This window comes from Megalobrama amblycephala, linkage group LG10, assembly GCF_018812025.1.
Source record: "Megalobrama amblycephala isolate DHTTF-2021 linkage group LG10, ASM1881202v1, whole genome shotgun sequence".
In the NCBI taxonomy this organism is placed as follows: domain Eukaryota; kingdom Metazoa; phylum Chordata; class Actinopteri; order Cypriniformes; family Xenocyprididae; genus Megalobrama; species Megalobrama amblycephala.
In genome coordinates, this window is record NC_063053.1 from 33,939,724 (window position 1) to 33,955,695 (window position 15,972).

A 15,972-nucleotide genomic window follows, 5' to 3' on the forward strand; every position below is an offset into this window, starting at 1 on the left:
TCTTGACACAAGGAAGGCTGATGATGACACATATTCCAATTAAATATATGGCTTATCTAAGCTTGAGAGAATACAGCTGTACACACCTTTATAATTAGCAAACCAAAAGGCAATAGCATGGGAATGTCCCTGTGGGACAGTTCGGCATTTAAGTGCAATAGTTATAATGAGCAATAAAAATAACTGTAACACTTTACTTAAAGCCTTTATGTATAATGTATTAATTATGCCTTGTAATGTATTGTGTGGTCTCATAATTGTAACTACAGTTATAATACATTATAATACACCTTTAGAAAGTATAAAGCATTAAAACACAACAAACAGCCAATTGAATATTATAATGCATTCTAACTTTGGTAACAATTATTTATGAAAAGATATAATGCATTATAACATACATTATGAAAACCTTTAAAATGCATTGTACAGGCTTTAAGTAAAGTGTTACCAAAGCATGATTATTACTACTACTATTATTTTGCTATATAAATAAGCTAATTGGGTTATTATTATCTTTATAACAGTTAGTTCTGATTCTTCTGAAGCATTCTGTGCGCGCTAAACAGGCTGTCAATCAGTGCAGTTATAATGCTATGCCAGTAGGGGGCGGCAGGGGACTGTCTTTATGAGTGAGTCATCATTAAACCGTTCATAATTCACTTAAAAACACCGATTCATTTATGAATTAAACAAAGTGTTCAGATTAATTAAACTTTGAGTGCCACTTCACAAGGCTCAGTTGTCACCTGGGTAATGATGAAGCTGATGTTTCACTTCGTAGAGATAAATGGCATTGATTCAATGCATTGGACAGCTCTGACGCCAGTCATGGGAAATGCCATTGAACGTTGAAAGAATACTACGACAAAGATATTGCTTTTATTTTCTGACAACCGATGGCAAACTGAGCAAAATTATATTTTTCTCAAATATATGACTTGACCTGAAGAAGGACATACGCTCAGTTCCTTTGTCACTGTCAGACGAAATGATAGAGCAGTCCGATAGGCTAAAATGTTTGTGAAATTCATTTTTATGTTAACAAACATGTATGTAAACACAATGGGCAATATATCACGTCACCAAAACTTAGCGTGGTCGTGTTCATATATTGTGATATAGTATAAGTTGATATATTGATTATCGGGACAGGCCTACACACACGTCTAGTGAGCCGAGTTGGTTTTGATTGATTCTGTTTTATGTTTACAGAACTTGGCAAGTTTATGACAGCTTGCTTGTGAGAGCCTTGTTGAATGTTTTCTGGGTCATCTCTGTGTGTGTGTGGATGATGTACAACATGCAAATCCTTGCATGGCCTTTTCATCAGTGTTTTGTTGTTGTTAACTCTCCACTGCTGTCTGCACTCTTTTTGTTGATTAGCTCCCTGTCTTCATTAGAACAGGACCTTAATTAGACCAGTTTTTCCACAAACAATGTCTCGGTGAATATCACACACTTGCATACAGATACACAGTCCTTCACACACTAGCGAAACACTCGACAAATCAGGGCTCTGCAAACTCTCAGATCATTAATGAGTTGAGAGAGGAGGAGACTTGAAGATAAAGGTCTTTTTTTTTTACACAGAGCACTTCTGCGTAAATTGACTTCTGTCAATTGTATTAATTTTAGCAAAAATGTCTGCATTTATACGTACAAATCACAGCAACCCACACAAAAAAAATTACCTATTTATTTAAAAAAATATATTTTAAAAAAATATTTAAAAATTTACAAACCCACACACAAAAAAAGGTACTGAATGTTAACATGTTAACTAAAAAAAAACTTTTTATATATATTTATTTTTTAATGAAATAAACTATTACTATAAATATGTTGTAGAGAATCTACAAGAATCTAGAAATGCAGTGAAATTAAAGGTTACTTAAATCAAATAACTTTAATTGTAACTCAACCACATACACAAGTTAAAGTCTTGGGTGCAGTTTCAAGCAACATAACAGTTTGTGACCGTGATAGAGAGTATAAACAGTAACGTACATGAGTTACATGTCAATTATAGCACACACACACACACACACAAATCAACAATATACAGATGGTACTCAAACAGAATAAGCTTTTTACCTCCGTAATTTCGGCAGTAAATGAATTTGCTATGGTGCTATAATGTCCATTGTAGTGGACAGCAGGCAGAGAGGATGACACATTTTGAAATTCCATTTCAAGTTTCCATAAAACGATGTGGAAAGGTTTCAATTTAATGGGAATGGGGTTTTGTGGAAAACACAAACAAATGCCTTTTGCCTTCAGATAAAACAACATCTCTGTTGAACGATAAAACACTGACAGCCAATCAGAATCCATTCTAATTTAAGGGCTCGCGCATTTAAAATGGCTGACAACATTGCGGAGAAGTTAATCGCCAAGGTCCAGAAAAAGCTACCACTGTTTGACAAGTCAAACCCCCTTTTCAAGGGTACTTTAAAGAAAATGGATGTATGGAAAACAACCCTCAGAATAAATGGTGAGAAATCTTAAAGGATTAGTTCACTTTCAAAGAAAATTTTCCTGATAATTTACTCACCCCCATGTCATCCAAGATGTCCATGTCTTTCTTTCTTCAGTCGAAAAGAAATTAAGATTTTTGATGAAAACATTCCAGGATTTTTCTCCTTATAGTGGACTTCAATGGCCTCCAAACAGTTGAAGGTCAAAATTACAGTTTCAGTGCAGCTTCAAAGAGCTTTAAACGATCCCAGACGAGGAATCAGGGTCTTATCTAGCAAAACGATCTGTCATTTTCTAAAAAAAAGTAAATGTATATGCTTTATATAAACAAAATGATCGCCTTCCAAGTGCTTCCGCCAAAACCACACTTCTGCACAAAACCGCAAAAACATGTTGTATGCACTATGAAACCGCAGTGTGTGAGCTTACAATAAACAGACTGTTATCGTTCGTTGGTGTGGATGCAAATATAGTTATCATTATAGTTATCATTCTTGTGATGAATGGGCCTTAAATCTACCATACAAAGGAAATAATTTTAATAATTTTAAGGTAAATAATTTGTATGTTTTGTAATATTTCAAATATTATTCAAATATATTTCATGTAATATTTCGGATTACATGTATTTATTTATTTATTTATTTATTGTTTGTTTGTGCTAAACATTTTACACATAATAAGAAACTTGTGCTTTCTCTCTCAGGCCGGTGCTTTGCATTTCGAGGTGAGCGTGGGAATGATGAACCAGCCATTGAAATGATTAAAGTGTCACATCTGAAGTAAGTAACATAAATGCTTCTCACTCTGGCGCAAACACTTCAGTGAGCACTTAAATACTTTAGTCCCAGTGGTTGCCCTCATCAGTGATTAACAGTTAGTGGTGACAAATACGGACATGCACAAACTACTCTTGGGAATTATTTCCTGAAAGGTGTCTGGGGTGCACTTTCACCAGCTCTGTCAACTTCCTCTCTTCTTTTCTCTCACGTTGCAGATACTTTAACCTAGGGACATCCTGACTGATGTGTCTGATTGTGTAACCTTGCAGTAGAGGGGATTTTATTTATTGTTTGCCATCATTTCAAAGCTTTCACCTTTATCACTTTCCAAACTGCAGTTTGAAACCGTTCAGTCAAGCATGAGTGAGTCAGTGTCTGCTGGTTATCAGCGAACCCTAAAGACACCTTTTCACTCTTTACAACAAATGAAAGACAATATTGATTTCCATTGGAGAGTCTCACGGTGACTCTGTAGCCAAGTCAAGTCTCTCTGTGAATGTGAATTTTTAGGTCCATTTTGAACTTCAAATTGAAATATTTACACCATATGCAACCCTTACAAATGGATGTGTTGTGTTCCAACAAGGCTATGACGAGGTGAAAATGACCCATAATTGTTTCCTAAACCCTAAAATCCTGCTACTGTCATTAACGTATGCAGTGCAAAATTTAACTAGAAATGTAAATATAACTATCTGGTATTTTAGCTACGAATCATTATATCTAGCCCACTTTAAATAAGACAGAGATAAAGTAGTACGGTAAGGTTACGTTTATTTCATTGAATTTTTGAGAGAGTTTTTGGTAATTTTGTTTGAAATCTCTGAATCGCTACATTATATTTCCCAGCAACGATGGAGTAACGTAGTAAATAGTGAAGCTGTGAGTTTAATTACTTCAAAAACAGCAATGTTATTCCCTTGTTGCTGAGAAATCCAATGTAGCAAATTAGCAGAAAACCTATTTTGTTAATAAATGTTGCATTGACAACATGTTTCTGTGCTCCTGGATGTGTCTCTCCTGATCTCTATTAATATGTGTGTGTGTGTGGGGTCCTGGTTGTGGGCATAAGATATCCCCTCAAGGATGGCAATACCAGAATTTTTTGACCTTGTGAGGATTTTTTTTGGTCCCCATGAGGAAAACAGCTCATAAATCATATTAAATTTTGTTTTTGAAAACACAGGGCATGGAAACCCAATAAATATATTGACTGGAACTACCTCTGCTTTTCAAAGTTTTACTCCTTCCAGCCAGTCAGAATTAAGTATTCAGACAGACCTTGGTATAAGGGTACCTATTCATTCATTATTCATTTGTCCCACCACAGTCAATAAACAGAGAGTAAATGCTTGCACTTTGATACTGCAGGCATATACAGAAACACAACGACCTCACAAACAAATCAAAAGTTGTTTTTGTCAATAGGTGTAAATTATGAGTGAAAAGCAACTGCATTTCCATCCCTAGTGTCTACTACTTAAAAAAGAGTGTCAGACTCTGTGTATAGTCCAAAACTATAGATATAGAAAGACGGTTCACTCCTATTAGTTATGAATGGGAGAAACTGCAACACGCAATATGATGGAATGTGTCCCGCCTTATTAGTAAAAGAACCAATCACTGATTGTCATTGCATCACTGCAGCTCCGGTTCCCACAGAAACCTGAGACTCACGCTTAGGACTGCACATGCGCATTGGCTCGTCTAGCCTGAAAAATAAGCTTTTTTTAATGCTATTTGAGCATATGAAACAACATATATGGGACAGTTCATGTCAGATTTTGTTGCCGATTTGAAATATGTTATTTAATTGTGAGTTTGCCAAGCAGTTTATGAGATTTCATGATTCCCTCATTCAAATAGATAGGACTTAGTCTTGGATGCCCAAAATAGCTGTCTGGAGGCATTGCACATATGGCCGCAGAGTGAACAGACTTTCCTTGAAAGGGACTTTGGTATAGTCTGTGCCAGCTCAATTCAGTACCTGCATGTAGACAAAAAACCTGTTTGGAAATCATCACTATTTTTGCAATTCCATTTAGTGCCACTAATGGTCCAGAAAGTTGATCAGTCCTTAATTTATCCAATATATTAAGTTATGTAGAGACTGTTTCGGGCCATAGGCAGGAAAACACCCTGACAGTCCATCACAGGGCTGACACAGCCATACATTCACACTAACATAAACATTCACACTCACACTATGGACAATTTAGTGTCTCCAGTTCACCTATGCTTCCTGCATTTGAATGGGGGAAATTGGAGCACCCACACCAACACAGGGAGAACATGGAAATGCTACACAGAATGGCCTCCTGGTTCAAACCAGGGACCTTCTTGCTTTGAGACAACAGTTCTACCCACTGAGCCACTGGTCAATCAGTTAATCAATGCTAACTTTTCTGAAGCCAGATTATGAAACTGTTTACAGTAGAATCCCAAAACGTTTGATATGCTTACTTTTAATGTAGGATACACTTTTTGATCTAAAGAAACATTTCAGGTGTAGACCTGAGGACGAAGTAACCGTATGTGTACGTGGTCTTCTTTAGGCAGTACCTGGTGGTGGTGTTCAGAGATAAACCTCTGGAACTCTGGGATGTCCGCACAGGAACCTTGCTGCGTGAGATGGCCAAGAACTTCCCTACTGTCACTGCCCTGGTACTGTATCAAACTCACAATGTGCCGTGTCGCTTATTGCTTATAACCTTTATGTAGCAGTCCATCTAGATCACTTTTTGTACTTTTTAAAGGGTTAGTTCATCCAAAAATTAAAATCCTGTCATTATTACTCACCCTCATGTCGTTCCAAACACATAAGGCCTTCATGCATTTTCTGAACACAAATTAAGATATTTTTGATGAAATCTAAGAGATTTCTGTCCCTCCATAGACTGTCTTCGCAACCGAAACTTCATGACATCAAAACATTAGGGTTATGACGAGATCTCATGTCACGAGATCTCGCAAGACTAAAATGTGACGAGATTTCTCGTTGAGGCGAAAAGTAGTCTCGTGATGTTGCCATGACAGAGCGTTAGGATGATTAGGAAAGAATATGCCACCGCTACGTTTACATTACGCCTCCACTGTCGTTTTGCTTTGTATTTAAATAAAAAACATTTAATTCAGTTGGATAACTGCCGCTCCATATTTACAGAGTTACGCGCGATCGCTGAAAGTGAAAGTAAACGTGATTTCAATACCTCGCATTTTGAAAGCGGCTCCCTGATGAATGCAAATATCTCTCAATATGAAAGCTGTTTTAGGCTGGGCAGTGTAGTTGTAACCATCTCTCAGCTCTGTATCAAAGAAAGATTTGGTCTTATTTGTACTTTGAATATTGAGAGAGTGTGATTATGGTTGCACTTATTGTAAACTGTTACCATGAAAACGAATAACAGTTTTCTCTTAATCTTATTAAGCACAAACAATAAGGTTTCATTTGTTAACATTAGTTAATGCACTGTGAACTATCATGAACTAACAATGAATGACTATTTTTATTAACTAACATAAACAAAGATTAATAAATACTGTAGCAAATATATTGCTCATTGTTAGTTGATGTTGGTTAATTAATCTTAATAAATAAGACCTTATTGTAAAGTGTTACCATTTTTATTTATACTGTTTTTATTTCTATGATCAGTTTGTGTTCAGTTAGGAGGTCAAAAGTTGTAGAAGCTCATAAATCATGTACAGTTCTCAGGTCTGAAGAGACTGAAATCATACAGAAGAGAAGTCAGTCCGTTGAGTTAGTGGCAAAACCTTTTACAGTGCTTGAGTGTTGTTGTCTTTTACTGCATATGATAATTCACACTCAGAAAGTAGAACTGAAATGACATTCATTACAAGATGATTAGTTAAAACATTTTAAATACACCTGCAGACTATTTTTTTCTAGTCATGTATTTCGCCATTGAGGATTTCTTAAAAATAGTGTGTAAAAGTCTCGTCTCGTGAACTCAATTTCGAGTCGTGTCTCGTCTCGTGAGTTACCTGTCTCGTCACACCCCTACAAAACATGTGTCAAAAAGTTCATAAAGAGATTGTAAAACTAATCCATATGAATTGAGTTGCTTAGTCAAAATTTTCTGAAGAGACTCGATCGCTTACGAACTCTTTGTCAACTGCCTAGCTGTCAATGGAGGGACAGAAATCTCTCAGATTTCATCAAAAATATTTCATTTGTGTTCCGAAGATGAATGAAGGTCTTACAGGTGTGGAACGACATGCGGGTGAGTAATTAATGACAGAATTTTCATTTTTGGGTGAACTAACCCTTTAAGTATGCAGTTTAATTCCAAGTTCTTGAACAGAGAGATTATTCTGAATCTTTTTCAGCAAAGAGGCTGGCTTTATCACCACACAAACTCATTGAAGGGCAAAGTCGCTGTGTGGTTCTGACTGCAGGGGCAGTAAACATTGTAATGGCGCCGCCAGCGATGACTCGCAAATAACCCCAGCAATAACCTTAGTAATAAATGCATTCTCTCTCCTGGCAACCTCTCTGCTAGCTCATTTGCATCTTGATTACTTCCTAGGGGTTAAATATGTGCCAGTGACTTCTAGTGATCAGAAATTAGAGTTTGAGGTGCTTTTAAAGCACAGTAAAATCTAGGTAGCACTTGGCCGACATTGGAAAATTGGGTAATGTTTGAGTCGGTATGCCCCACAGAATCTAAAGAGACCACTTTCATAGGTTTTTGAAATTATAAGAAAATTTTGTCATATTTCGTGATCAGTTGGTGGCACTGTTCCAAAACTGGTGATAACACATACCAATTTTCATGAAGTTATATTTACCGTTATATTTGTTGTTGCATTAGCCCTTTAACATTCAATCAAAAAAAGCCAATAAAAAATAATAATAATACACCCCAGGTGAATTGGGAAAAGAACATTTAACTAATAGATATCACCATACTTGATTAGAGAGAGGATTTTGCATGTCTTTTTATCTCTCCATAAAGCAGAACATTTCCACCACCTAAAATGTTGTATAAAATCAGACAAATTATATGAGCAGACGCCTCTGTAAAAACCTTTAGAATATAAAATAAAACTGCAAAGGCAATACTGCATGAATATACCTGTATGTGTGTAACATTTATGGAATTAAAATTTTAAATCCAATTGTTTTTTGTTTTTTTTACTATGTCTGCTTGAGGGGAAATATATATATATATATATATATATTAAAGCAGAGATAGTAAAAAAACAAATGGATGTATATAAAATAAATACACACTCACACACACGGCATCCTCATAAACCACCTATTGCTGATCTCCACATACGTTTGTATGCTTCTTCAGAATCATTTGTTGCATATTCTAATTTTGTGAAATTCTGAGGTTTTGTTTAGGAATTACAGGCTTCATGATTGCACCACTGATACTACTACTAATATTTATCCTAACAAAAACAATAAGGTTCATGACCGAATGCGTATGATCAAATGCAGTTTATGACCCATTTAGATAAATTTAATTTTCTCCGCAACCATGTGTGTTTTTGAGCGTTTGCTGACTATCTGTGCAGTGACTCATGATAACTTTATTTGTGTGCAAACAGGAGTGGTCTCCTTCGCATAACCTGAAAAGTCTGAAGAAAAAGCAGATTGCTGCACGCGAGGCCATGGCCAGACAGACCACCCTCGCTGATGCAGAGCAGAGCAGTGTGGAGTCCTCCGTTATCAGGTCTGACTGACCCAAAATTAACATTTTCATCATTTACTCATCTTCTTCTTGTTCATTTTTCTGGAGAACACACAAAAAAGCAATGAAAAATATGCAATGACCAAGCTCTCAAATCTACATAAAAGCAGCAAAAAAAAAAAATCACTCCTGAACTATATTACAAAACTTCTGAAGTACAGAGAGATCAATAATTAATTTGACAAATAATTTTGACCATTTCTGATCTCTACACTGAAATTTAAGTTGTTATTCAATGAAAATCTTCCTCTCTGCTGCAGCTTAAATGTTTTTTGTGCTTATGCACATTCAGACTTGAAGATGCATTTTGCACAGTGTTTGATGACAAATAACTTGACCAGTTGCACCATGGCAAGTTTGAATATACTGAAGTATGAATGAGATTACAGAGGAGGGGAATATTTGTGAACTTAAATTTTAGTCTGTTTGTTAAAAAAACGTTTGTTAAAGCATGACTTCAGAACACAATAAGGAATCTAACACACAAGTCATCCGGCCTGCTTTTATTAAACGTTTTGCACTTCTTTTTTCATTTTAAAGCTCTAGAGTTCACTGTTGTTGAATAGAAAAGGGAGAACAGTGTGTTCTTCAGCATTTCTTATTTTGTGTTTCATGGAAGAAATTAAGTAATACAGGTTTGGAATTACATGATGGATAAATTATAGATTTGTTTTACATTGTTTATTTTGGATTATTTCGATTATTATTTTTTTTTTTTTGTTTAATAAAGAGCCTAGCATTAGCTATGTTTCCATCCAAAGTTGCGTATTTAACTTATGCACAAATTTTGAATATCGCATAAAACATTTGCAAATAAAGCAATGTTTCCATCCAGCGAGACAAAGAGAACAAAAATGTCACTTCCTGATACACTGGTGCTAAATATCACTAAGAAAAATGGAAGTTTTTGCAATAGAATTCACTGAATATAATAATTTTCATATATAATAAATTATTTGTGCCTCAGAGCGTGCAGATGAAACCCAATAAACGCTGTCATGTTATCTTGCATTCAGAAGTGAGGCGCTTCTGGGAGGGAATTAAACCGAACCACTTTAATGACAGACTTTGCTCAGGCATTACAGAATGACAGAATGCAACGAGATCGGTCCGCTGGTTGGTCCAGTTATGCCGTCCCATTGCAAAGTCACATGTCTTTATTGATGCACATCAAGGAATTTATTCAGTAAAAGTGTTTCCATCGTAGTTTATGCGCATGTTTTCGTGTCGCATAAAAATTTTATCTTACTCATTTGAGTGCATAAGCTTTTTTTATGCACGTTTTTAGAATTTATGCGCATCTTTGTGTTTCCATCCAGCGTTTTTTTTTTTATGCAATAACCCAAAATGTGCATAAAAATTGGTGGATGGAAATTGCTATTGATTCACTAATCATTGGTAAACTGGTACTTTGGTACTGCACTTTACAGACTCCAGTCTAAGTGGTTTGATGTTTCATTCATAACTCATAACAGCTCTCTGTTGCTGTCTGTCAGTATGTTGCAGGATGCTGAGAGTAAGTCTGAAATGAGTCAGGGCATATCGGCTCGAGAACACTTCGTGTTTACTGACACAGACGGCCAGGTCTATCACATCACCGTGGAAGGCAACACCGTGAAAGATGGGGCACGTATTCCACCTGATGTGAGTGTCCTTTTGTGTTTTGCATCTTTTGTATGCATCTGACACCCAGTAATCGTGTTGCATTTTCATTACTAACTCTTTCTCATGTTTTTTTTTTGTTTGTTTTTTTTTTTCCTTAAATCATCACAATAGTACACAAAGACTCAAATTTAATATGCCTGCCGCACATGATCTTGAAGCTTGTTTACCATTTGCTGGGTCACATTCATGCTGAATATAGGACATTGTCACCAAAATTTAAAGAAAAATCTGAAACAAATTACCTGCTCTATATTAAAGGTGCAGTATGTAATATTGACAGCTAGCGATTTAAATGGGTACTGCAGTCCAAATTCAAAATATTGGGTAGGGTTGTTTCTTCCGCCAATTCATGTACAGTCAGATGCTCTTTGTCTATGTGTCGTTAAATCAAACCAGTGATTAAACGGTCAACTTCACATTGTTTCTCTTAGTTGAATGAAAATAATCTGTTATTTAAATGGTGATTAAATAATATATAGAGAAAGCAATCAAAGAACGCTCCCTTTACAATCGCTGGAGCTGTCAGTCAAACAGCATGAGTTTATCAGTGACTGAGATCTGGACTCGCGTCAAAACTCCCGTTATATTCATGATCTCTTAGTTACATTGTGTTTGCACTGTTAGTTATGATGAAAGCATTCATTAGTGTGCAGAAATTGAGTTGCAATGATGAGATCACTGCTTTCATGCACTCAACGACATCTGTGATCGACTACATGTTCATCACTGCAACCTTTCACAATCTAAATATAATGCCATAGATCTAAATCTAATGCAACACTTTTCACGATTAGTTAACCTTGAGAGCTGTAATAGTAAAAATGTGCTAAAAGTTTTCGAGAGAGTAATACTTAGCTATTTCATATGGAAATATGTCAGCCAATTACAGCAGTGGGTGTTTACACTGAAGTCTCTCAGCAGACACGCCCCTTAAAACAGAGCGTTCAAATCAGAGGGCTATAATTAGGGTAAAATCTTTCATTTATAAATTATGACAATTTTTAATGTAAAAGGCATACTAACATTATAAATGCACCCAAGGAAACATTATAAAAACAAAGCAGTTCATGACCCCTTTAATACATAAACATTTTATTTTTGTATTCTTATCCCATCACTCAAGTATCAGTCATACATGAAGAAAGCAGAATCTGTTTTCAGTCCTGGAGTCCTGGAGATGGAATATCCTGGATATAGCTGTACATACTCTTCTGTATGGAACAAAGGAGTTTTGAAATGTTTCCTCCCAATGTTTTGTATAAAATCTGCCATTTCAAACTTTTGAGATGAAAGAGGATATGAAGAGAAAATTGCTCCCTTCCTCGTCCTCATTATCCTTTTATCTCCTGCAGGGCTTTTTTCACAAGCCACAATGGTTATTTCTGATCGGTTCTTCAGATCCATTTCACTGTTCGTATTTTGAGTTTGTAAGCGACCTATATCTGTCTTCAGCATAATCAGTGACATGTGAACTCATATTCTTGGTTTCATCTGTTCTTTTAATTTTTTGTATTAATTATGTTAATTCAGTTGTAATTTTTATTAAATAATATATCTAAAATATTGGAAAATAATGAAAATATTCAGCAAGGAAGGAAAAAAGATGGATATTTAAATGTGAAATGAAGTCACTTGTCCTTTGGGGCATATTTTCAGTTGAAAAATGTAATAAATCACAATATTTATCACAATATTAGCAATATAATGACGACATAATATAGGACAGACCCTCAGCCATCTGACTTCACTTCTTGAGTTCTATATTTTTTTAATCTGTTGGCATCTGTTGACATCACTCTATATGTTTTAGTTTGGAGTTTAACTTTGTGTTTCTTCAACCTTTTCTTTAACATGCAACATTGTGACAACTATATTGGTGTTGTGGCATATGTCCTATGTCTTGTATGCAAGAATCTAAAGCTCTTCTCCTGTCTTTCAGGGCAGTATGGGGAGTATTGCCTGCATTGCATGGAAAGGAGACACTCTAGTTCTGGGAGATGTAGATGGAAACCTCAATTTTTGGGACCTAAAGGCCCGTCTTTCAAGGTAAAAATTACATATCAAACATGTCTCCAGGCATGTATGTGTGTAAACTGATTTAATTCCAAAACTTGGTGAACTACTTTCTTAGCCAGACACATCATCAGAGTCTGAGTTGGAAAATACAATTGTGTGCATCACACACTCGAGTTGCTTTTACTGTGTTGATAAAATGACACACTCATTTATATTTTTCAGAGGTGTACCTACACACCGGGGATGGGTGAAGAAGATTCGTTTTGCTCCAGGCAAAGGCAACCAAAAGCTCTTGGTGATGTACACAGATGGAGCTGAGGTCTGGGATACCAAAGAGGTGTGTGTGTGTGTGTGTGGTATTTATTTATAAAAAGCATCACTACTTCATTTTTGCAGATACAGAAGCACCACTGCTTGATTTTGCTTCAAGTCCCTTTGAAGCAAATCCACTCTGCCACCAGTTCTCCTAAGCAGCCATTTTCTATCTAAACAACAGTCATACAACTAAAGTGTAAACATATTTAATAGCATGATTTGAATCAACAATATAATCAGTCAAAACTAAATTTTGCTTCTTTAGCAGAAATAGTTCAGCTGATTCACATGCACATTTCACACCAATTAGACAAGGCAGTGCCTTAACTATTGATGTGATTGGCTGTTTCAGTTGAGAGGTGGGACTTCCTTTTCTGTGGCAGCTACATTCTCTCATTCATTAATTTTTCTACAAGTGGTCTGTCTCATCCTACTTAGTGCTGTCTCTGATCTTTTGCTATAAATAGAGATGAAATCACACTGCCTTACGGCTCCTACAGTAGAATAACCCATTTAACAATTCCACTGTTAATAGTAGGTCTGTCTTGAAAGGTTTATATGTGATTTCTCTTATTGAGAAAACGAACCAGATTTGTACTTTTTAGAGCTATACTCTATTGGTATGCAGCCTTGGCCGAAAGCATTGGCAGTGATATAAATTTTGTGTATTGCACAGTTTGCTGCTTCAGTAATTGTAGATTTATTTTTTCACCTTGTTTCAATGGTATACTGGAAAACAATAAGCATTTCATCATTTTTAAAGGCTTTTATTGGCAAAAACGGCAGTAAATGCAAAGAGTCAATATTTACAGTGTTGACCCTTCTTCACAACCTCTGCATTTCACTCTGGCATGCTGGATATCAGCTTCTGGGCCAAATCCTGACTGATGGCCATCCGTTCTTGCCTTATCAGTGCTCGGAGTTGATCACAATTTGTAGACTTCTGCTTGTCCACTCACCTTTTGAGGATTGACCACAGGTTCTCAATGGGATTAAGATCCAGGGAGTTGCCTGGCCATGGATCCAAAATGTAATTATCTCCGAGCCACTTGATTATCTCATTTGCCATTTAACATGGTGCTCCATCATGCTGGACAATGCACAACTCATCACCAAATTGCTCCTGGATTGTTGGGAGAAGTTGCTCTTGCAGGACGTTTTGATACTGTTCTTCATTCATGGCAGTGAATTGTATAAGAGCCACTCCCGTGGATGAAAAGCAACCCACTCATAGTAGCGTTCACCTTTTCTTCTCTGAACAATCGATGTCTCAAACAGTCAGAAGGGGGCTTCATCAGAGAAAATAACTTTGCACCAGTTTTCTGCTGTCCAATCCTTGTACTTGCTGCAGAATTTCAGTCTGTCCTTGATGTTTTTCTTGGAGAGAAGTGGCTTCTTTGCTGCCTTTATTGACACCAGGCTGTTGTCCAAAGTCTTGGCCTCGCTGTGCAGATTCATCACTCGCTCCTGCTGCCGATACTGATAAAGCTCTGCACCGGTGGTGACACGATTTCTTAGAGGATTCCTCAGGAGGAGACGGACGTGGCTCTTTCTGGACACTCAGGGACATCCTGAAGCCTTCTTCACTGCAGCTGAATCTCTCTCCTTGAGGTTCTTGATGATCCGGTAAATGGTTCTTCCAGGTGCAATATTCATTGCAGCAATTTCGATGCAAAGTGATTGTGGCTGCACATCTTACTTTAGAGGTAACAATTGCTAACACAAGAACATAATGATTGGAAGCACTTCTTCCCTACTTTTATAGCAATCAGTTTGCTCTCATAATACAATCAGAATGATAGAGTGATTTATCCTGACTAGTACTTCTTTACCCTTTCCCATGTGCTGATGATTTGATTAATGAAACTATGTTAGGTAGTCATTTTGTACCAGAGCCAAAAACAGTGAAATTTGGGTTTTTGTAAAAAAAAATTGGCCATTGAAGCTTTTTGCATTTATTTAAAATGCATCTGATCACTCTGCACAATAATCTAGAAACAATGTGAATCAACATCACAACAACTGAAGTTGCAAACTTGGGAAAAATAGAATTTGTCACTGCCAAAACTTTTGACCACGGCTGTACAGCCATTTGACTTGAATAACTAGGCCAGAGTGTTGTGTGTGCAACTTGGTACAAGAGACATTTACGTTAACTCATTTAGCAGATACTTTCATCCAGCAGAAATGAACTCCTGCGTTCTTTAGAACATTTGTGGTATATTTGCGGACCCAAATGATATATTTAAATGATCTAAGCACATGGTCTAAAACGCATAGCGCAAGTACACTTAGGGCGTGTCAGAATCCACTTGTCGGTGTGCCTGGAGCATTGTCTAAAAGGGTTGTCCCTATTCTCTTAATGAGTAATGGGTGTGTTTTGGGCATAACGCGCAATAAACCAATCAGAGGCTTGTCTCCCATTCCCTTTAAAAGTCAGGTGTGCTCATGCCATGGCGGATTCGCTATTTACAAGATGGAATTTTCAAGCGGAAATACTGAATGCGTCTGTAGTGAGGAAACGGAAAAATCTACAGGAAAAGCCTTATCTTTATGCACACAATAATAATCTTTTACATTGTAATCCTTTTAATTTTAATATTTGGCATGTTTTTGAGCTGCTGCGCTTTCCTGTGTGTATAATAAGCAGAATGTATGTGCGTTGTGCACCCACATATAGGTGCATATTACTAACGTGCTGTTTAAATAACAAAACAAATATTGCGCCATTGACTTTAGATCAAGTTTCATTTGGTCAATGGTGCAGTCGTTTTCAGTTGCCTCAAAATAGTAACGCGCCAATAACGCATCTGAACACACCTCGTTTTCAGACCAGCACGCACATTGGCGAACAAATGGTTGCAAATGCATTTGCTTTTTAAACAACGTGGCGCAGGATGTGAAAATGATAACTGCTTCGGGCTGAAGCTAGCAAAAAACACTGGCACCGCATTGCTCCGGAAGTACGATAGTGCCCTTTATGTGAC

General features: G+C 36.7%; 1 protein-coding gene across 2 annotated transcripts in view; it reads left to right on the top strand.

Annotated features, from left to right (window-relative positions):
• The window catches only part of wdr11 (WD repeat domain 11), a 101,490-nt gene that overhangs the window by 63,601 nt on the left and 21,917 nt on the right, over positions 1 to 15,972 (top strand). For both annotated transcript variants that reach the window (XM_048205850.1, XM_048205851.1), the window contains exons 13-18: positions 3,188 to 3,263; positions 5,819 to 5,927; positions 8,847 to 8,971; positions 10,486 to 10,633; positions 12,594 to 12,700; positions 12,893 to 13,007. In XM_048205850.1, the coding sequence (XP_048061807.1) occupies positions 3,188 to 3,263; positions 5,819 to 5,927; positions 8,847 to 8,971; positions 10,486 to 10,633; positions 12,594 to 12,700; positions 12,893 to 13,007 (680 nt within the window). The remainder of the gene's footprint in view (positions 1 to 3,187; positions 3,264 to 5,818; positions 5,928 to 8,846; positions 8,972 to 10,485; positions 10,634 to 12,593; positions 12,701 to 12,892; positions 13,008 to 15,972) is intronic.